The sequence below is a fragment of the Canis lupus genome, chromosome 4 (genome assembly GCF_003254725.2).
Source record: "Canis lupus dingo isolate Sandy chromosome 4, ASM325472v2, whole genome shotgun sequence".
NCBI classification, from domain to species: domain Eukaryota; kingdom Metazoa; phylum Chordata; class Mammalia; order Carnivora; family Canidae; genus Canis; species Canis lupus.
In genome coordinates, this window is record NC_064246.1 from 73,036,756 (window position 1) to 73,060,079 (window position 23,324).

A 23,324-nucleotide genomic window follows, 5' to 3' on the forward strand; every position below is an offset into this window, starting at 1 on the left:
TCTTTCCTATCATTTCACAAAGGCTGGAGGTAGAAGCAGCTCTGCTGGAAAGTCGGGACATCCATGTCTGGGGGGCAGGCAAGGCTTTGGAGCAAGTGGTTTCAGCAGCGCCCACCTTAGAGGCCTAGGGTCTCACTGCCCTAACGCTGTGTGGCTTCCTGGGAGCCACAGGGACCGGGCCCCAGTTGCTTTATCTTTGAAACAGAAATCATAGCTATAACCAGCTCGTGGGGCTTTTATTTATTTATTTATTTATTTATTTATTTATTTATTTTCTTTTTTTAATTTTTTTTAATTTTTTTTTAAATTATTATTTATTTATGATAGTCACAGAGAGAGGGAGAGAGAAAGAGAGAGAGAGAGAGAGGCAGAGACATAGGCAGGCTCCATGCCCCGGGAGCCCGACGTGGGATTCGATCCCGGGTCTCCAGGATCACGCCCTGGGCCAAAGGCAGGCGCTAAACCGCTGCACCACCCAGGGATCCCTATTTTCTTTTTTTTAATAATAAATTTATTTTTTATTGGTGTTCAATTTGCCAACATACAGAATAACACCCAGTGCTCACCCTGTCAAGTGCCCCCCCAGTACCCGTCCCCCAGTCACCCCCCACCCCCTGCCCTCCTCCCCTTCTACCACCCCTAGTTCGTTTCCCAGAGTTAGGAGTCTTCATGTTCTATCTCCCTTTCTGATATTTCCTACCCATTTCTTCTCCCTTCCCCTCTATTCCCTTTCACTATTTTTTATATTCCCCAAATGAATGAGACCATATAATGTTTGTCCTTCTCCGACTGACTTACTTCACTCAGCGTAATACCCTCCAGTCCCATCCACGTTGAAGCAAATGGTGGGTATTTGTCGTTTCTAATGGCTGAGGAATATTCCATCGTATACATAAACCACATCTTCTTTATCCATTCATCTTTTGATGGACACCGAGGCTCCTTCCATAGTTTGGCCATGGGGCTTTTAAAAAAAACTTATATGAAATTTATATAACATGAAATTAGTCATTTAAAAATATGTTGTACATTACTAATGTTGTGCAACCACCACCTGTATCAGGTTCCAAAACATTTTTCTTTTCTTTTTTTTTTTTTAAAGATTTTATTTATTTATTCATGAGAGAGAGGCAGAGACACAGGCCAAGGGAGAAGCAGGCTCCATGCAGGGAGCCTAAAGTGGGACTTGATCCCAGGACCCCAGGGTCATGCCCCGGGCCCAAAGGCAGGTGCCAAACTGCTAAGCCACCCAGGGATCCCCCCAAAACATTTTCAGCACCGTCCCCATCCTGCCAAATTTCCTGTATCTATTGAGCAGTCACTCCCCATTGCCATCTCCCCTGCAGGCCTTGGCAACAACCAGTCCCATGTTCTGTCCCCACACATTTGACTGTTTCATATAAATGGAATCGTTGCAATATGTGACATTCAGTGTCTGGCTTCTTTCACTTGGCTAAGTGAAACCACCAGGCTTGGTGGTTTTGAGGTTCATTCACAATGTAGCATGTGTCGGTACCTCATTCCTTTTTATAATTGAGTAATATTCTGTTGTTTGGCTTTACTCTCTTGTCTTTGTACATGAAGCTTCTTCTCTCATGAGTGGCTTTGTCCTGTTCTCGGCCTGTTGAATTGCTCCTCACCCCTCAAGGCCTGGTTGAGGCTACTTCCCCAATTCCCATGGCTCTCTGGTCGAGCACTAATCGAGTGTACTTTTCTCACTGTACCATAATAATCCGTGTGTTCTTCACCTTCTCCATCCACTAGTGAAATCTGGGCTCCCCAGGAACAGGGACAGAACTGTGCGTTCATAGCTCCTAGCCGACTCTGACCAACACTGTCTACCCAAAACAAATAGCTGTTGAGTTAGTGAATGAGTAGATTCTTTTCACGTGTGTCAAGTTTTACACTAATACAAAAGGACTAGGCAGTAGGTGGGAACAGTAGATGGTAATGTAGGGTGACTATGATCCTAAACCTGGGTTCACATGGAAGTAGTGCACTGAGAACTTGGGGGCCTTGGACAAGCTGAAGCACGTTCTGAGCATCTGTTCGCCTGCGGATGGGCATTTGGGCTGGGCCTGCCTTTTGGCCATTGTGAATAATGCTGCTGTGAACATGATGGACGTGTATTTGTTTGAGTTTCTGTCTTCCATTCAGCATCCAGGGTTTTTGTGAGGACTGGGCATGTGCTTACCATGTAGTGGAGCGATTGAAGTTATTAATGTCATCCTGAAGGTGTGTAACTAGGGCCCTACACGGGTTCTTTCTCTGGACGTTTCTCACACATGGGAGCCAGCTCTCACTTTCTCCCTTTACTGGTTTTTAGCCTGTGTGTCTCTCTATTCCCCGCCTGCCCCCGTGGCCAGTGTGGCAAACCAGAGAGGGAAGGGAAGGATGACAAAGGCAGGTGGGTGAGTGGCGGGGCTAGCCACTGGGCAGGTAGCACTGAGCGAGGGGAGGGGCAGGAAGGACATCAGGTCAGGAAGGAGCAGACCCTGCGTGGGTGTAAGAATGAGGAGGGCCCTGATCGATCGCTGCCTTTTCTGCTCCAGTGGTGGAAGGGAGGGCGAGGTGCAGCCCCCTGGGAGGCTGGGGCTGGGGCCACTGGCAGCGTAGGGTTGGGGCAAGGAGGTACGTACCTCTGGCGAGGCTGGCTGCGTCAGGGAGCAGGAGACCACGAGAGGGACCTGGTGCTTTTGTACAGAAATACAGGACCCTGGTTGTGGCCGAAGCATTCTGTGCGGGTGGCATCAGGGCTAGAAGCTGGGATCAAGCTCCAGGAGTTGTCAGTTTGACGTCAGGTGACAAAATAGTAATAGGAAAATGCAGGTTTTAAGAAAGCTGATGCTGCCAGGGAGGCAGCTGACTTGGGCTGGGGGTGAGATTGTTGGGTGAGCTTGACCACTCTCGGTACAGGCCCCGGGTGCAGGGGGGGACATCTCCAAGACGGGCGCGTGGCCATCTGGAATGCTGGCAGGCACAGCCTTGGGTGCTGGAGGGATCCGCGTAGCTTTGGGCACAGCAGTTTCTTCTTAATGTGGACAGAAGTGGCCACAGGACCTAACAAAGGCCCCCTTCTTGCCCTGGTGTCCGACAGAACTGAGAAGAGTTACCCCAATCCCCACATGTAGTGGGAACCAGTTTGCAGGTCAAGAAGGAGGGAGCCTATGAGCTGGCTCCTAGGAGGTGCGGTAGGAAATGAGACAGTTGAACATTCGCGTCCCTGACTTATCTGTTCTGGTCTCAGTTTCCAGTCTGAGCTTCCCTCTTTCCAAACTTACACAATGAGATCTTTGTAGGGAGAACCGGCCACTTGTCTTGGAGAGGAACAGACTTAGCATGGATCTGGCAGTTGGCATCTCCCATGAAAAGAATCCACTCCTAATGTGGCCCTCAGGGGAAGTGCCAACAGGTGGCCTAGGTTGGGGGCCCCTTGAGCCCAGGGCAGATCCATTCCAACACCACCTTGTCTGCACTTGAAAGCTGTGTCTGCATGCCCCTCAACTGGCTTGCTCCTTCCTTCATTCACAACTCACACTAAGCAGAGTCATTTCTAGACCCCCTCATTTACTGGGTCAGTGAGCTCATGGGAGGATTAGTTGCTTTTTAGCAGGGAAGAATCTGGATCCTTTAATTCAATCCTTTCATTTGACAGAGGAGGAGAAACCAGAGGCCCTGAGATGTGCTCAGACGTCGCTGGGAGTGGGGTTGGAGACTGGACTAGAACCCAAGTCTCCAGGCTCCCGGCCCAGAGCACTTCCCACTGTCCTGCGGCTTCTGAACGCCCAGGCCCCACTGCAGGAGTCTGTATGTGGGACCTGACCTCCTAGTGGGGAGCCTCACTGCACCCACCCTCTCCTCGTTCTGAATATTTAAAACACAAAAGCCAAACTGTAGAAAAACAAAAAGATATTTTATCTATTTGTCATAAGAGAGGTTGTGTCCAGGAGGGAGTAGTCTATTTACCTCTCTCTGGCCTACGAATCCAGGTGTTAATGGGCACTAACCTGGTAATCTAAACATGCCAGTTACTGGTAGGGATTATTAAGGCCCAGTGTGGAGAATCTCAGATTATTCTCAGACAGAAACAATAAAAATTAATGTTCGGACCAGAAAGGAGAATATTAAATGTGGAGTCAAAGGGAATATGTAGATGCTAAATAAAAGAATAAAACATATAAGGGTGGCTCAAGAGGAGAGTATGGGAGGGTGGGACTTTTTATGGTGGGAAGAGGGTTTTAGACAAGGTGAAAGCGTCTCTGGGAAAGGCTTTTTATAATCGTTGTCCAGGCTGGAGAAATCAGATGTCTTCAGGACTCGAGACGTAGGAAATATGCCGGGCACATAGTTGGTCTAGCCAAAAGTTGGAAATTCTGGGAGGTTTGAGGCTTTTCCCGGGAAGCAGATGAGAGAGTGTTTTCCTTCTGGGGGAGGCTGCTGTCACCCTACTCAGCCAGAAGCAGCTGGTGAGGACCGAGCTCCACTAATGTGCTGTGAATTCTCCTCCTAGATGGCGGGGACAGCGCGCCATGATCGAGAGATGGCCATCCAGGCCAAGAAAAAGCTCACCACGGCCACCGACCCCATTGAAAGACTCCGACTGCAGTGCCTGGCCAGGGGGTCCGCAGGCATCAAAGGGCTTGGCAGGTAGGATCCCAGCCGTGGGGTGGCAGGGGGATGAAGCAGAGAGGCAGGACACAGCCAGGTGAGGCTATTTCCAGCTGTGTGACCGTGAGCACGTCTTGGCCTCCTAAGTAAGGTCTCTGTTCCCTATTTGTAAAATGCAGTTTGGAGGAATTGATCTTTGAAGTCCCTTGTGACAATTTTTAGTTCTTTGTCCTAGATTCAGCAAGGCTACTGGGACAACTGGAAGTGCAGGGAGGAGCATGGCCAGGTCCTGTAGACACCCTACAGGGCGTGGAGAGAGACGCTCCTGGAAGCTGTGACAATAGGACCCGGCTTGGAAGAGAGAGAAGGTTATTCTCAGGCAGCCCTGTGTTGCTCACCTCCAGGGGGCGCTGAAGTTGCCTGTGGGATGTTCACTGCCAGTGGGTTCTCCGGGCTCTGTAGGGCCTATCCTCCAGCCCTCTGAGGGCGTGGGAAGTCCTCAAGACCAGGACACCTAAGGAGAAAGAGATTGTTGCCCTTCAGTGGGCAGGCCCTGTGCATTCTCTCTCTCTCTTTAAAAATATTTTATTTATTATTTATTTATTTATTTATTTATTTATTTATTTATTTGAGAGAGAGAGAAAGAGAGAATGTGTGTGTGTGTGTGTGTGTGTGTGTGTGTGTGTGTATAAGCAGGGGCAGGGAGAGGGACAAGCAGATGCTGAGCTGAGCGCAGAGCCTGACCTGGGGGCTCCGTCCCAGGACCCTGAGATCAGGGCCTGAACCAAAATCAGGAGTCAGACACTTAACCCACTGAGCCACCCAGGTGCCCCTGCTGGATCTCTGTTTGACAGATTACAGGAGAGCCTGCCGTGGGCCAGGTGCTTGTACGGTTGTGGGTGAACAAGGCTTCTCCAGGCCCCAGGCAGGACTGAGACTAGAGGAGGTCAACTGTCACAAAAGTGAGAATCTCCGTGGTGGTGGTGTGTGTGTCAGAAGCACAGGGCGCCACAGCAGGGGCATCCAGCCTCACGTGTGGAGGTTATAGACGCCTTCTCTTCCTGTGAGGTACTTCCTGAGCATCGGGGATGTCACAACTGCAGTCTCAAATTCTCAGACTAAGGCCAGTGCTGTCAGAAGCCCAGGCTGTGGCCAAGTGGTCACAGTCTAGTGGGAGGACTAGCCCACTTCCCTTCAATATGGTATCACCCCAACCTCCACCCTCCACCTCTTTCTTCCTGCACCCATATCATTGACCTTGGTGTGAAGCCCGCAGGAACACTGCCCAATCTCCCACTCATTGACATGCTCAGCTGAGTCCTTCTTACTGCCTATGCCCCCACCTCCCACACCAATCCCTGCCAGCCCTTCCCCTGTGAGCCAGCCTATTGGCTCTTTCTTGGCCTTTTGCTCCCATGTGCCCTCTGCCTCTGTCCAATTTATTGGTTTTGCTCTTCCCTCAGTCTCTCCTCAACTCAAGTGGAAGCTGCCCCCTTCTGTTCTCCTCATGATTAGAGGGGGGTTATGGTTTTTTGGGCCCCCAGAAGTAAAGCACCATTTTCATCACCTCATGTTAAGGATGCATACTGTCACCATGACTTATCATTACTGAAGTTGACCTTGATGACCTGGCCGAGTCAGTGTTTGTCTGACTTCTCCAATGTAAAGTTACTGTTCCTCCCTCTTTCTGTATTGTACTATTTGGAAGGAAGTCTCTATGCAGAGCCACACTTTGGAGTGGGGAGGATGCTTCCCTCCTTGAGGGCAGAGAGTATGTGCATGACTTATTTGGAATACTTCTGTTAGAGTAATTTGTTTTTTCCGAATAATATTTATTTATTTATTTATTTATTTATTTATTATTTATTTAATCATTTATTTAAACCAATATAGATTAATAGGATTTAGTTTATACTTTGGGTTACAATTCAGCACTATTTTATATCTGAAATTATTGAAATTTGGGTCTTGGAAGCTCTTTCAATTGGCTCCTGTGTCCCTCTGATGTATCCCCATCAAGGTAGTTTTGTTTGCTTTGTCTGGAGCACTTCCTTACTGTCTGGTATAAGATATTCCGAGCTTATCTTCCATATTTCATGCCCCGGTCCTAGAAGCAGACATTTCTCCAAGAAGCCCCATTCCTTTTATTGAAGAATTTTGTTAGAAACCAAGATTGAGGCTCTAGACGTGCTTGTTACTGGGGTGTTACTTCTAGGTTCTCTTAGCTGACAGAACAAGAAAATATATGTGTGTGTGTATATGTACAAATCTGTAGAGATTTTTGTATGTAATCATCTGTGTTTATATGAAGCTAAACATAAATTCATACTAATGTCTCCAATTCTAGCCCATTACTACATCATGCATTAGACCATTCCAGCCTCCTCCCCTGGTGTATCTAAATTTCCAATTCAACAATGATAAACTTAGCTTCCACCATCTGCCACCTATTTACTTAATTGTTCCATTCCAGTATACCTTATAGCATAGCAGAATTGTTAACTCAAATCTCCATGGGAATGTCTTTATCAACTAGGGTCCAGTGCTTATGTGCAGTTCCTTTTGCCTTTTTTTTCAAAGATTTATTTATTCATGAGAGACTCAGAGAGAGAGAGAGAGAATGAGAGAGAGAGAGAGAGAGAGAGAGAGAGGCAGAGACACAAGCAGAGGAAGAAGCAGGCTCCATGCAGGGAGCCTGATGTGGGACTCGATCGTGGGTCTCCAGGATCACGCCCTGGGCTGAAGGCAGTGCTAAACTGCTGAGCCACTCAGGGATCCCTCCTTTTGCCTTTAATCCCTATGGACTCTACTCATTTCCACAGTTACTTAAGTCAGCATACCCCACCCCCACCTTCAGTGAGATTGTTTCAAACTTTTGTAATACAGTTAGGTTCTCTTTTCACTATCTGCATTCTTTCCTGGGATCCCCTGACCTCCTAAATAATTTTTTTAAAAATTTGTACACATTAAGGTTTACTCTTTGTACTATCAAGTTCTAGGGGCACTAGCGAGTGCATAGGATCATGTATCCACCATTATATAATTGCACAGAATAGTTTCACTGCCCTAAACACTGTGGTCCCCCTATTGTCTTCTCCCCTTCCCCTTGTCTATTTTTTTTTTTTATTTTTTTATGATAGTCACACAGAGAGAGAGAAAGAGGCAGAGACACAGGCAGAGGGAGAAGCAGGCTCCATGCACCGGGAGCCCGACGTGGGATTCGATCCCGGGTCTCCAGGATCGTGCCCTGGGCCAAAGGCAGGCGCCAAACCGCTGCGCCACCCAGGGATCCCCCCTTGTCTATTAATTATCTCCACAGCTTTGACTTTTTCAGGATGTCATAGAATTAGGATCACATAGTACATTTCCTTTTACGAGAATGAATGCTGGGAAGAGGCTCTCCAATTTTGGGAGGAGGGTACAGAACAGAATTCAGGGCATCCGTATTTTACTTTGAAAAACCTTAAGAGTGGTTTATTTTTAAATCTTAATCCTTACACCTTGTTCTCTTCTTTCTTTCTTTCTTTCTTTCTTTCTTTCTTTCTTTCTTTCTTTCTTGGGTGTGTGTGTATTTTTCTTTAGAATGTTTCGAATTATGGATGACAATAACAACCGAACCCTTGATTTCAAAGAATTTGTGAAAGGGCTAAATGATTATGCTGTGGTCATGGAAAAGCAAGAGGCAGAAGAACTCTTCCGGAGGTTTGATAAAGATGGAAACGGAACAATAGACTTCAACGAATTCCTTCTCACGTTAAGAGTAAGTGGCCTCATGAATCACTGTATCTGCTGAGTTTGGCTTTCACATGGTTGGGGTTGGCTATTTTGAGGTTTTGTTTTCAGAAGTTGTCAGTGCACTGTGGAGGAGATGGGAAGGAGATTGATAACAGGTTTAGGGACTTTCTGAAGTAATTGTCATGCACGTTGTTTAACGGCACGCAAACCATGTCATACAACCGAGAGGAATCAGGTATTTCGTGACGTATGATACAAAGCAATCTCCTTTGTGTTGTCTACGTATGTGTTTTTTTCTATTTACCTAGCCTCCAATGTCTAGAGCCAGAAAAGAGGTGATTATGCAAGCTTTTAGGAAGTTAGACAAGACTGGAGATGGCGTTATAACCATTGAAGATCTTCGTGAGGTGTATAATGTGAAACACCACCCTAAGTACCAAAATGGAGAATGGACAGAGGAACAAGTATTCAGGAAATTTCTGGATAACTTTGATTCACCCTACGATAAAGATGGATTGGTAAGTAAAAGAGCTTAACTTAAGTGGAATTCCTTCTCTCAAATTTGTAATTGTAATTACGAAATAGGTCCAAAGCCTTAAAAAATACGTGTAACATATTCCTTATAAATAGAAGTAAAATATTTCCTGTAGAGACTGTCTGGAAAGTTGGGAGAGAAAGTGATAAGATATGTGTGTGTGCACATATATTGGTAAGGGATCCGCATACAGCTAAATACCCATCATCTGGAGAATGAGGTATTTTGATTTATTGCTCCAATTCACGGTTACCATACTTACCACACTTGACCAGCCACATTCCGAACTAGACTACTACAAAACCTATTTAACTTCAAAATGAAACCATAATTTAATTTTTTTTGGAACATGATTCAAAAGGTATTTCAGGATGTGGCAGTGCTTTTCACACTCATCCTTACAACATCATTTATCCTCACACTTTACTATGTAGGAGTCCCATTTAAGGGAGGCTTTCAGTAAAGGGAATGCCGGGTAACAGAATTTACTTTGATTTCATCTTTACTGGGCTTTGAGATCAACTTGCATTTCTAAACTACAGTGAGCTTAAAAACACAAGCAACCACTCCACCCCCATTAACTGGTATCTTCAAGTTACAAACCCATAGCTTGGTAAGGTGAGGAATTATACCTCTGCAACTGTGTCCAAGCTAAGATGACAGTGCCATTTGTCTTTTTCTTTTTTCTTTTTTTTTTTTTAAGATTTTATTTATTTATTTTAGAGAGGGGGAGACAGAGAGCACAAGAGAGCACAAGCATGAGTGGGGGAGCAGGTGGGGAGAGGGAGAGGGAGAAGCAGGTTCCCCACTGAGGGGGGAGCCTGATGAGGGACTTGATCCCAGGACCCTGGGATCATGACCTGAGTCGAAGGCAGAGCCCAAGTGACTGAGCCACCCAGGCACCCCTTCTGTCTCTTATCAACAGCCATAAGTGGACATTTGAATTCAGCCCCAGTTCTGCTGGTAGGTGTCTTTGGAAGCTCTGATGATGGGGTAGGGAGCATTCTTCTCAGCTGACAGAGCAGCCGAACTCTGGGGAGGGTTCCTCCCAACCCCTGCCTCACACAGGAAGGAGTAGTGAGCAGGAAGAGAAGATGGCAATGATAGGAACAGGAAACAAGGCTTCCCCTTCTGAAGGGAGTTTCCCCCAACTTTTTCGATGAAACTTCATGCTAAGTCTTATTAGCACAGGGTCAGGGGACTAGGAAGGTGACCTTTTTTTCCTTCCTGCTGACATTTTCCCACTGGGGACAGAGAAATACCCTTCATTTTAGTGAAGGGATTAGAAGTGGATGAAAAGAAAGGGAGGTGGGCGGTACCTCAATTCTGTAGGGCAGCCTAATGCTTAGGGACAGAAATAACAGAATCGAACCATATGTTTTCTTCCAACATTGCTGGCTTTTGATCTCTGCAATGGCAGTGGAAAAATAGTCAACTGCCATTTCCCCAAATTAGCCCACCTCCACATGAGATCCCTGGGTGTGCTTGCCTTCTCTCTGCAGGTGGTTCCTTCTCCTCGTTGCCAGGGGAAACCTCAGCTGCCCTTTGCTCTAACCCAAGTCAAAGTGGCCGGTTGTTATGATTCAGCTGATTTAAAGTTCCCACCGCTGTCCCTTTCAACATTTATTTTAACAAGCCACCTTAAGTTCTCAAATGCTCATAAAGATCCTTAGGGTTTTTAGCAGTTATAGTGTTTGATACTACCCGAGTATCACAGACCCTGTGCGAATACCCAGCTGACTGTTCCTGCTCATTATCTGGAGTATGTACTGCTGGCTGTACTGAAGAACTTCAGAATCTATTTGTGGGTGGAGATGGAGGATTTGCAGTTTTAGTAAAAGTGCCCTAGATAATTCTTATTCACATTCATATTTGAGATCCTTGTCCCTGAAAGATTCAGAAGTGCCTATTTTTAATCACTACATATGATACGTATAATATCATGCACAAGAATCTCATGTGACATAATTATGGATCTGGATCATTTATTGAGTACTTATCTACAGGGTATTGTGTTAAGGGACATCATGAAAATGTTTCTGAAAAATGATGTGTGATTCAGACTTTTGCACACTGAATCATATTTTAAATGCACAAGGTAACTGTTGATGTAAACAAACTCCACGGCAAATTTTTTTATGAAGAGAACAATTAGTTCTTAATTTATCTTTTCCAAATTGAGTTGTCTTATACATTAAGATTTCTTATAGTAAAGCATAGCTATGTTTGAAGCCAGTGCACTCATTTATGGTTAAAAATATATAGTGGATATCCAAGTAGGACAGAATTCAGAAAAAGGCAAGAAATTCATCATACTCCCCAGCTAAGGATGGTGCTTAAATTTGTGGACTTTTAATAATGTAGGCTAAGCTCTCAAGTAGTCATAAAGGCTCCTGGGGTTTACAGCAGCCATGGATTTGGATGTAACGGATCCCATCCTAATAATCCCCACATCCTGCTCTCAGAGCAGCCTGTGCACCAGAAGCCATGTGGATGGAGGTATGAAAGCAACCAAATAATGTGTGAAGTGAACCTTCCTCATTCAAGTTCTTTTTTTTTTTTTTTAAGATTTATCTATTTGAGAGGGAGGGGGAGAGAGAGAGAGAGAGAGAGAGAGCATGAGCATGGGAAGGGGCACAGGCAGAGAGAGAGAAAATCTCAAGCAGACTCCTTGCTGATCAGACCTGAGCCAAAACCAAGAGTTGGGCACAAAACCTACTGAGCCACCCAGCCTCCTGCCTTTCTATCCCTAAACTCCACCCTAGTTGAGTGAGACTTTCACTTTTTGTTTAATATATAGATTTGAAAATTTTCATTTATATATGTTATCTTACAACCACAAATATATTTTAAAAATCTCTCAGAAGTAGATTAGCCTTTGAGAGAATATGGGTCTTGTTGTCTTATCTATCTCATGTAGATGTTTTTAATAATTAAAATTATTTTAAATATGCTACCGAGTGTATATAAATGATCTCAAACTTATTTTATGATTTTTTAAAAAATCAATCTTAAACAGAGTAAAAGGTGCTGTACTCTGTATCATGACTCAAATATTTCCATTGCTTCCACCTACAACCTTCTCCATTATATAACAAATATTCTATTAACTAGGAGTAGCACAGTCTAGAGGCTGACCAAGAGCAGGGGTGTGCACTTTCTCACTTTTTACTAAATGTCCAACAAAATAATTAAGTAGTCATAGTTATTATTACTGAAAAGTAATTTACTATGATGAGGGCAAGTGTGGGGAAATCATAGGGTTTGTGATTCAGGCGATTCTCAGTGTAAGTTGAGTCTCGGGAAATAAGCAGACACCTCATCCAATAATAACTGATGGCCTTTTCTGAAATGATCAAACATATTAGCTCTAAAGTCTGGTTTTATGTAACCTGGCTTCCAGATGAGGTTGAATGCTGGATAACAGGGGAATGCAATGGAGGACGTGAGTAAAGAAATTGAAGAAAGGAGAACATTAGTGGTATTTTAATTTTAATAAAAACTATGCACATATTTCTTTCTACTTCTAGACCCCTGGAAAGCCCAACTTACCTCTTAGTTCTGTCCAATGACTTTCTTCCCTCTGCATTTTACTATTTTGGGGTTGTGTGGGGAGTAGGTAAGGGAGAGAAATAGGGATCCTGTGACTTTTTTTCTCTGTTCACTTAAAATTGCAGCACAAAAGGCAAATGGGTCACTCAGCTTGTGTGATTCTTAGAAGATGTAGGTAGGCACTCCGTGGGAGAGGGGTTTTGAATTATTGATGAGTTTCACTTTTTGTGATGTTTTTAATCCCTTGTGACGCTTAAGATTGAAGGCTCACTAGAGAACAATAAATTTCCTAAACAGCCATCATTATTTGCATCTGTGTCCTCCCATGTAAGCCGGGCTGTACTTTCAGTTAAATTGATTGGTCACAGAGCTCAGTCAAACAGGAAGGCTGTTCTTTCCCTGAGTCACTTAAGTATGTCAGCCAGTATGGTTGAAATGCAGTGTACATATTGCCTATACCTCTTAAAAAATTAGATTGAGGGGCGCCTGGGTAGCTCAGTTGGGTTAAGGGTCTGCCTTCAGCTCAGGTCATGATCTCCAGGCCCTGAGATGGAGCCCTGCATCAGCAACCAGCTCAGCGGGGAGTCTGTCTCCCCTTCTCTTTCTGCCCCTCCCCCAGCTCATGCTCTCCCTCTCTCTCTCTCTCTTGCTCTCAAATAGATAAATAAAGTCTTAAAAAAATAAGATTGAGAACTTCTGTTTCTTCTTTCTAGAAGGAAAGTCATATAAAATTCTAGCCTAGATAAACACAAATTGATATTCCAAAAGACAGTTACAGGCACAGGATGGAGAGAGGACCCAGGGTGGTGTGGGGAGACATGGAGAAGGGGGGTGCCTTTTTTTTCCTTCTCACTTTCTGCCTTGAAGTAAGTTCTATCTTTGAAAAGAATGAAGCCAAAGAATATTTAACTAGAAATCTGTTTCTTTATCCACAGGACAGAATTCCACTTCCTGAAACGTTGCTTGCCCGGACTCTAGGACCTGTGGCGCTATATCTGACATGTCACAGAAAGCCCGTACTAACTACCACCAAAGAAACTTGTTTCTTATTCTGAGTTTCAGTCTCACATTTCCGAACAGAATATGGGCTCCTGCTGTAGAGAAAGGCGAGAACCTATATCTCACTTTCCATTTAGGTTGGTCTGGAAATTTTCGAGACTTTCTACCCATGTTCCCGTCCTGCTACCCCTCACGGTCATCCTCAGTGTGATTGTTTCCTCTTGTCTGAGATCTTATTCTTGATCTGTGTCACTAAAAAGCCTTGACCAAAGTTTCCCTCCCATTTACAGGTACTGGAGATGGGCCTCTGCTGAAATGCTGGGAAGCAAAGTTTTGTTTTTGTTTCTGACTTTTTCACTGCAGGTGACCCCTGAGGAGTTTATGAACTACTATGCAGGAGTGAGCGCGTCCATTGACACGGATGTGTATTTCATTGTCATGATGAGAACTGCCTGGAAGCTCTAAATGTAGGACCCGGGGACCAGGGCCTTGGGTACAGCTACGTGGCTCCAAATGATTAAACATCAGCCCCAAACCGGGATCACATTTGATTTAATGTTCATCCCAGTGTGTCTTTTATGTCGACACATGCTGCATTTTCTAGGGCAGAAATGACACTATGTAGTTAACTGTGACTTCACTTCTGTGAAGCTTTTTCCTTAGCTCTGATAGAGGAATTAAATTAAAATAAGATTCAAAAAGATCCTAAAGCCAGGCTCTAGGGTACATACACATGTCCAATAAACATGGGTGCCCATTAATAAAAGTTTGAATATTTAATTACAATATCCACCCATGTACCCACAGGGTGCATCTTCACTTCCTTTTAGATGGCCCATTTCTAGGTAAGAGAATTCACCTGTTTTTATAACGGACTGTAAATCGTTAAGTGCATCAGTTCCAAATTGGGGACCAGAAGAGAACCACACATTAGCCTCAATTTTTATACCTGAGTCTTGAGTTTCTCTGCCAGTGGTTTAGGGAAGCCTCAGTTTGGCGAATAGATTTAGAATGACATTTTTGGGTCATCTAAAGTTTCTGTGAGAGAGGAGGCTATTTCCTTGAGCAGTAGAGCTAGGACCATCCTAGTGGTTAAAGTTTGAGGCTGGGCTGTGCTCTCAGATTTTATGTGGGTGAGTGAGCAGACCGTATCAACAAACCTTTGTCCGGTGGAATGTTCATCTCCCCGCTCCCTGCCATGAGTCAATAATGTTGATATTCCCACCAGTACAAGGGGGTGAGGTATGACATAGACAAGGATCGCAGGCCTACTCCAAAGAGGGTTTTCCATCTTATACTTCATGGCCCAGAGCATTCTCCTTCCAGTTCTAAGCTTTAGCTTCATATTGTCAATGTGAGAATCCCCAGGAATGGCTTCCAAGCAAAGGCAGCCACAGCTACTAGCAAATAGATATTGAAACCACCACTGCCCCTCTGTGTGTTCTGTGTCTGGGGCCAGAGGTCAAAGCACAGGGACCAGCCTCTTGGCTATGCTGCTGGAGGTAATGACCACCTGCTTTGTTCCTCAAGGACAGTCCTTTTTGCCACCTCTGTCCCTAGCTGCAGTCATTCCCTCATTTGGAGACATGGATTGGGATAATAGTCCACTTTAAAATCCCATGTATAGAAGTGGCTCTGGGTTTATGGTCAAACTCACTTGCCGTATTTTGTACCAAAACACTTGTTTACTTTTTATCTCACAGACTTGGAAGTGGAGATCAAGATACACATTGATTTACAATTTGTTAAAGCAGGTGTTTCCAGATGAGAATTGTAGCAGCTTGTTTGTCGTCAAGAAGCTAATCTCCCACTTATTCTGATAACAGGCTGGACAAGTGACCTTTTTCTTGAGGATGGGAGCAACCCCAAATTATGGGAATCTAGCTTTTCAGAAACTAATTGCACACGTATGGTTTTCCCATGACTTTATTATCTAGGCATATATAAAGATGAGCAGGCCAAAAGATGCCAAGTGTTATGAAGAAATATATAGAAATGAGGTAGAAATCCAGAAATGATTATGATGGAATGTATAGGGAAAATATCCATGTTTTCTGTAATCTACACCTTTGCAGATTATGGCAAAGGAGAGGTTCTAGTTTTCTGACATGATTTCAAGCTCACTGCTCTAGATAGATCTGTGTCTTTGATTTTGGGAATGACTCATGCCTCTGCTTAACTGGGGCCATAGTGTTAGCATGTGATTCTGAACAAGGACTAGGTTGTAGCTATCAGCTTCGTCTTCCCCAGTTGTACTTTTGCTTCCTGTCTAATTGGGGCACAGCTATCAGATTTCAGATAACCTATACCTTAGAGTGTATTTGGCCACATTTGGTTGTCTCTCTTCCATCAGGTCAGGTTCTGGGCCCACAAGCAAGGATTCCACCAAGGTCTACCCCCCAGCCCCAGCGGGGAGTGCTCCACTCCTATTCTGAGTCTTATCTGTGATTTCTGACCTAGTCAGGACTCACTCATTAGAGAAATAAAGTCATTTAAGAAAAATCATCCACTAACAACACTTTTCTGGATGTATTTTCTGTTTATTTAACTTACGCAATTTAAATATTACTCCATTTGCAATTAAAAGGTAAATACTAAGGTCAGAAGATAAAACACAATAAAATATCCTCAATCCTTAGGATTCCTACCTGGACCCCAGATAGGAAGTAAACAGACAAGCCGAAGAGAAGAGGATGAGCTTGGCAGCTTTTCATGAAACAGAAACAGTGTACGTAAAAATTCTGAGAATCAGGATTGGCCAGAGTAAGCCACCAATATCGGTACTGAATCTGGGTTCTAACTCCCCCGAAAGGCAAACGTAGGCAAGAACAGAGGTCTGCCCCTAACCAGCTTCTTCAAGGACTGGTTCCCATCCTGCCTGAATTCCATTCAGAGTGCAAGTGAGTAATCTAAGAAGCATTGGTGTTGTAGCCTGAGTCTGTACGGCTGATTTTCATAGACATTCAAACCTCGATAGGAGTTTTTCCCAGACCCAAATGGCACTCTGGAGGATGCTGCATGGCTTTTTGTGGTTTGGTGGCAGCATGGAGTAGTGCTTCATACCCTCATAGCAGCTTCTTGAGGCAGAGCTGGGTCCCCACCAGGTAAGCTACAGATTAGCTTTGTCACATTACAGTTTTAGGTTAAATATATCCCTTCACTAAATATTTATTGAGTCACTGCTGTGTGTCCTGCTCTACTCTGGGCTGTGGGGACACAAGGAAAGGGCAAGGATAAATGTAAATAAAACCACTGGTTTTGAAACCCAACTAACAGCCCAACTGTTAAGAGATTGGAGAGGAGGGGAAGCCTCGGCACTGAAGCCAGGATAGTTAGGGCCCTTTCTTTGGCAACGTGTTGCAGAACCATGTGGTAAATTTAATGAACGTAGACAATCTATCAAGGCACTGCCAGGAAAATACCCCTCTATTCTTGGAGGCAGATCATTGTGTCAGCCGTTCCCTTCTCTTGGCCAGTGTGGACTGCCTTACTGAGCCATGAGCGTACAAGTAGGTAATGATTCAACCCTCTGTAGGCAACTGACAGATGCAATTTGTTCTGCTGATGTTTAATCAAGTGGAGAGATGATATTAACCAAATACGTATTCTTGGCTGGTATGTGGGCGTCCTTCTGCTCCTTCTTCATGAAATTCTGCTAACACCCTCCGAGTGGTATACCTTTCTGGATTTATGAACAACTCTCTGGGGCAGAGAATGAAAAACCCCACTAATTCAAATTTCTCAGATCAGTCAACAAACTCGCTTTCCTGGAAATTATAGGCTGTACTTGTAAATTAAGAGTGTGTTGAAAGAAGCAGCAAAGTTGCAAATTTTAGAAATGCTTATGATTCAGGGGAAAACAAAGGTGCCGAGGATCTGATAGATGGTCATAGAATGTTATCTTCACGTAACCGATCCTTTGGAAAGCCAGTGTTTCTAAGAGTGGTTCTACTCCTCCAAGTCGCTGATGTGGAAACTCCGTAACCTTGATAGAGATAGCTAGTTCTTTCCACATCATAAAAAAACCTCACTAAATGAATCCCCTAAAATTATGTCTTATAAAACAGATGACGGGTGAAATCTGTTGAAAGAAACATAAACAAATGATTGATGGGGGTTCTGAGAACACTGCTGTGTGAGAAGAGTTCTCTTGCCACCTCAGTTGGTGCGGTGAGAAGCTTGTGGTGAAGCAGCTCTTCCTCTCTGAGAATAGCATGACCTTCTTGTTTTATTTTCACACCTGCTTCGCCAAAGCCAGTATCTTCCCTCAGCAGAATAGAGTGGAAGGTGCTCTTTAGGAGTGAAACTCACCGAGAATATGAACCACCGACCAGTAGCTGAGGTTTTGATAATGGACCTTGCAACTACCAGAAAGGTATATTGTATCAGGGAAAGAAAATCTCAAAATGTACTGGCCTACTTTCTTTTGTTCTAGATTCTTCTTACTCTTCACAAATGGAATTTATTCGTTTATGATTTCTCTGGAGTATGATACAAATTCTAACAGCCATTGAACATGGTTGATGCAATTTCTGCTTCACCAAAGTTCTTGTGAGCACCATGGGTTTCCTGTTCCCACTCTCCTCCCAACATGGGCACAAGTGGCGCACAGCTCAGATGTGCATGGGTTGGACCCATTATGCTGCCCATGTAACTGTCATTCACCTCCAGTTTTGTTCTGCATAAGAACCCATAAAAAATTTAAGTCACAACCCTGTGACTCAGAGCTCAAGCACCCGAAATTTTGAGGCAAGATCTGAGTATGTAGTTTGTAATCCTGTCATGAAAGACTTGAGTAACTTTTTCTTTATAAACCTTAACACTTGGCACTCAGACACTGGTATTGATTCTGGGAACATCTTGATCTTAAACTTGAAAGGTTGGAGTTGCTGGTCTCCTAGAAACACTCGGGGCACATGCAGAACTGATGCCAGTCAGTGCTCTCAGAGAGCCTTAGAACAGAAAAAGGAACCTGTAATTGAGGGAAAATGACAGATGGCAGAGTGGCTTGTTCTTGCCGGGGTGATAGTGAGCCTCAGAGTGCTTCCACCTTGATGCTATAAAGTGCAGCGCAGATGCAAGGCATTACCAAATGTCAGGCATTGCCTTATTTTTTTTGTTTCCAAGGGGACTGCAGAATAAACTCTGTTCCACAGATTTCATTAGGCCTAAAATCTCATTTAGCAATATCATTCAACATCCATTTATTTAAGATTATCTTTTTTTTAAGATTATCTTTGAAGCTGCACAGTAGATACAGTAAATTACCAATAATTTCAGCTCCACTAATTGAGCTCACTCAGATAGGGTTTGAGTGAAAATTTATTTCTGTTTCATCTGTACTAAAAAGAATCATTGTTAAGCAAGTCTGTATAGAAAGATTATAAGAGCTGTGCCTGCTTATGTTCATATATGTTTTACAGATACTTGGAAATATCTATTTACACATAAATGTCATTACTATGGTAGTCATAAAAAGTTCCCACATATCTGAAAACAGTCCTAGGCCAGTTGCTCGGTGGCAATACTTTATTTACCTAACGTGACACAAACTATTTTCTAGATAGTGAGGAGTTCCTCTAAGTAAAGCCTATCCTGATAGTATCCTTAGTAGAAATTGAAGTTGAAAAGCAATGTTTTATAAATCAGAATTTCTATGACATTTATGATATTAATCTTAAAATATTTGGTTAATAAGCTGTACATGCTTATAGTGGTAAGTGCTTTCGAGCAAAAACTTGTCATAATGGCCATAGTTAGGATATGACTTCAAGGGACCAGAAACTGATAAATTTTTGAGCTACAATGTTAGAAACAGTTTAATATCTAATGCCAACTTTGTCTTTTTATCACTGCATCATACTGTGCCTTGCCATTAACATGATTCTGATTTAGTAACATTTCTCCAATTGAAGGCTTGACACATTAACAACTCTTATACTAAAAGAGTTCATCTAGCTTTTGTTTCTGTTTTAAAGTCTTTCCAAAACATTTTTCTTCTTAATAGCTAACATATTAGATATTAGATATTAGATATCATGCTTCTTTAAAAGTTTACTTCCTAGATGGTGCTTTTGGATCATTTAAAAATGTTACTTGGGTGACATTTCATTTGCAGGTGATGAAATTTCTTCTTTGAAAATGAGAAGGCCCTGCTCAAATTGTACTTGCTCATGCTTTTAAGAGGACAAAATGTAACTTACCCCCCTAAAATTATTGTGACAGCCAAGAATGAGAGTTTGAAAATTTGATGTTAATATTCCTTTTCCTGCAGGGTTGGATCACTCTCATCTAGCAGGCCAAGCAAGTTCCCACAATACCCAGCCTCTGAGTGGTACCCCTAGGACTGTGGGGAATAGGACAACTCTGTGTGGCTGGTATTAAGGATTGGGGGAGGTTAAGAGGAAGGAGAGAGAAATGGAACTTAGGGGCTGATTTCTGCTCTTTTAATTTCGTTGCCCATTATAGGATGCACAGGGCCAATTATGAAATACTAACACATATCCTGACCAAATTGAGAAGTTTGTCTTTTAGCACCTCCCATATGGCTAGTGCCTTCCATCTTGCTATTGAATCCCAGGCATTGTGGATTCTGGGGTGCCCAAGAATCCTGGGAAATGCCCCATCCTCTAGTTCTATCCTTATTTATGTGATTGGTCTAAACTTTCTTTCCTTAAAGAGCTTTGTATCTGTGCATGCATGCTATAAATTTCTCTATTGTAAAGAATTAGTGATAATCACAAGTATGATCACATGAAGTATGCTCTAGAGTAGCACTGTCCCATAGAACCTCCTGGAATGGTGGAAATGCTCTACATCTGTGCTCTCCAAGATGTCAGCCACTAGCCACAGATGGCTATGGAGCAACTGAAATATGTTAGTGCAACTGAGAAATTCAATTTTTCATTATGTTTAATTTTAACAAATTTAAATTTAAAAAGCCATATGTGACTAGTGGCTACTGTATTGGATAGCACAGTTCTAAAAATTTTTATCTTAATGCAAAAAATGATAGCCAGTAGGCAGGTGGGTCTTTGGCAGACCTTGCAGACACCCCACCTCAGAGGAGAAAGGTGAGCCAGCTTCCCTGGTCCCCAGTTACCTGACTGCTTGACTGCTTGTGGCAAATCAGACTGCATAGAAAATATTTCAGGGAGAAGGTAAAATGCTCTATTATGTCTCACATATTTTGACACCATCTCCTTTTTTTTCCCCTTGCCTTTTATCCCCCTCAGGTTTCAAAAGAAGAATTTTTGAACTATTATGCTGGTGTTAGTGCTTCTATTGACACCGATGCCTATTTCATTTTAATGATGACAAAATCCTGGAGATTATGAATTTCTGTCTATTAATTCTTTTGGAAATCGGAGACTCTCAGAGAGTGGAATGACTTTGAAAGAAGTCCAGTGCTATAGATTTTTGACAAGGTGTAAACTAAAGTTTCTGAAAGATCTAGGGTTTTAAAAGCAATAGATCTTCAGTCACCTTACTTAATGGCCTGGGACATATTCATTTGCTTAAATGCCTGAGGATATATTTTTAAATCAGAAAGAAAGGAAGAACTGAAGGAAGAAAGGAAGCCATGAAGTGAGATTGGAAAGTCGTTCTTAGGTGAAATAATGTACCCCTTGTTATAGTCGTTTCTCTCACAGGGGTAAATGTAGGTGTTTCCCCACACCTTTACTTATTCTGTCTTTGGAGTCTTTAGCAGGAGGTGATGATGAAAAGATTGGGGGATCATCTGATTGTGTAATGTTTCCGAGCTTACTTATTTTAATGTGTTTCTTGGCGAATACAAATAAAATTTATTTTATTCTGAAATCTAATGGCCTTCCCCCCCACCCCCATCTTCATACTTTAATCTACAGATATAAAGTCAGCAAATGCCCACACATGCATGAACAGGGGACATGAGTGATTTTGGTGACGAAAGCAAAGTGAGTCCAGTTGGCCTCCTTGGTGGAAGGCTGGGCTTTTATGGAGTGAGTTCACTTCCTGGATCAACCTATTAGGATGAAAAGCAGTGTGCAGGGAAATCGAAGTGCCCATGAGAATTCTTGGGGGTTTTTTGGAACTTTAGGGTATATTGATGAGGAAGACTTTGAAACTGTTTTGAGAATTTGCCTTTGGAACCCACTTTTAGGCTCCTCCACAAGGAAGGTAATACCAGGTTTCCTGACCATTTAATAATATCTGCTTCACAGGAAACAAAAATGGCCGGGAGCCGACTACACATAAAACCACAGACGTTTATCTTGGAAAAGATGAAGAAATGAGGTGGGAGAGGAGATGAAAGACTGAGCTGGGCTTCTCAAACTTTGATGAGCCCCCAAATCACTGAAAGATCTTGTTAAAATGCTAATTCTGATTCAGAATTCAGGAGTGGATTTAGCCTTTCTAACAAGCTTCCCTGTGATGTTGATGCCTCTGGTCTTGATCTGTGATCTCTGGTCTTCCCTGTGATGTTGATCCCTCTGATGCCTCTGGTCTGGTAACACGGCCAGTAGCAAGGGTTAGAGATACCAGCGTGAATATTTCCAGTGATTTTGGTTTATCCAAAATTTGATTTTGGCCATCTCTAGTTGGCCATCATAATTTGTGAGGTTTAGTTGCTGAACCATCCTCTCCTTGCCCATCAAGTCCTGAAAATACAAAGGAGGCACCAAGAATATGTATGTGCTTCCCAGGCTCGTGTAGGAGAGAAATAGGACTCCCAAGACATCTTATATGGAGGCATTTTGATTGGAGCATTTCTCACGGCCAAGGGCTGAGTCCTGTAGCCTTCCAGCCTCGAGGATCTGATTGTGTCAGCCCATTGAGAGTAGGTTCCTCTTTTAAGACAGACCTATGTTGAGCAAGCTCATAGCAACTGATGCTACAACTGGCATACCATCTACTATGGAGAATGCAATTCTCACATTTGCTGAGGTCAGATCAGAGAACCTTCTCTGTGTTTGAGGATGGGAGAGAGTGACAATTAGCTCCTGGTTCAGTTGCTTTTAGCAGTTTATTCTCAGGTGCCATAAGCAGGGCAGAGGACAAATAAATCACATGTTAGGGCAATGTTTGCTGTAAACAAACTCTAAAATTTACAAAAGCTCATACAATAGGTATTTATTTTTTCATTCATGAAATAGTATTATGTATCAGCTGTTTATAGTCAGTGAACAGCTTTCTCTAGGTGGTGATTCTGGGTTACAGGATTCCTACATTTTGTGGTTCTGCTGTTTTCCAGGGCTCTGTAGTCACTGATATCCAGTGCTTGTTGGGGAAGAGTGTGTAGAGAAGGCTGAAGAATTTTCTGAAAAACTATGGCCTGGAAGGAAGACACATTTCTGCTTGTATTTTGTTTGAGGATGACTGGTCACATGATTATCTCTAAGTGCAAGGGAGGCTGGGAAGTGTAGTCTTAGGAAATCTTCCTAATCTAACACGGGGAGGGTACAAATTTTAGTGGACCACTAACCATCTCTGCCACTTAAAATAGCAGTTCTCATTGCCTTATATTTTCTTTCTTTTTTTAAAAAAAATATTTGTTTGAGAGAGAGAAAGCAAGCCGGTGAGAGAAAACATGAATAGAGCAGAGGGAGAGGGAGAAGCAGACACCCCACTGACCCGGGCAGCCCGATGTGGGCCTCGATCCCAGGACTCTGGGATCATGACCTGAGCCAAAGACAATTAACCCACTGAGCCAGTGCCCCTGACTTCCATTTTCTTGAGGAGGTATGCTTGGTGGTCTTTTTAACCCATGTGAAGTAAGATATTTGCCAGATTGGAGAAGTATAGAGCTGAAGTCTTTCTATCCTTAGCCATGTTAGCAACTAAGAAAACAACTTCTCAACAATATCAGATAATGATTCCCCACCTAGCCAGTCTTGTCAATTGGGCCTTATGG

The 23,324-nt window shown here is 43.3% G+C and overlaps 1 protein-coding gene across 3 annotated transcripts in view; it reads left to right on the forward strand.

The window, feature by feature from the left end:
- Nucleotides 1–21,250, forward strand: part of CAPSL (calcyphosine like) — a 34,702-nt gene extending 13,452 nt beyond the window's left edge. For 2 of the 3 annotated variants that reach the window (XM_025436368.3, XM_025436369.3), the window contains exons 2-6: nucleotides 4,511–4,647; nucleotides 8,191–8,368; nucleotides 8,652–8,861; nucleotides 13,793–13,896; nucleotides 20,665–21,250. In XM_025436368.3, coding sequence (XP_025292153.1) covers nucleotides 4,511–4,647; nucleotides 8,191–8,368; nucleotides 8,652–8,861; nucleotides 13,793–13,894 — 627 coding nt within the window. In that variant the 3' untranslated portion in view covers nucleotides 13,895–13,896; nucleotides 20,665–21,250. The remainder of the gene's footprint in view (nucleotides 1–4,510; nucleotides 4,648–8,190; nucleotides 8,369–8,651; nucleotides 8,862–13,792; nucleotides 13,897–20,664) is intronic. The other variant, XM_049109364.1, reaches the window with a different exon arrangement.
- The last annotated feature ends 2,074 nt before the right edge of the window (nucleotides 21,251–23,324 follow it).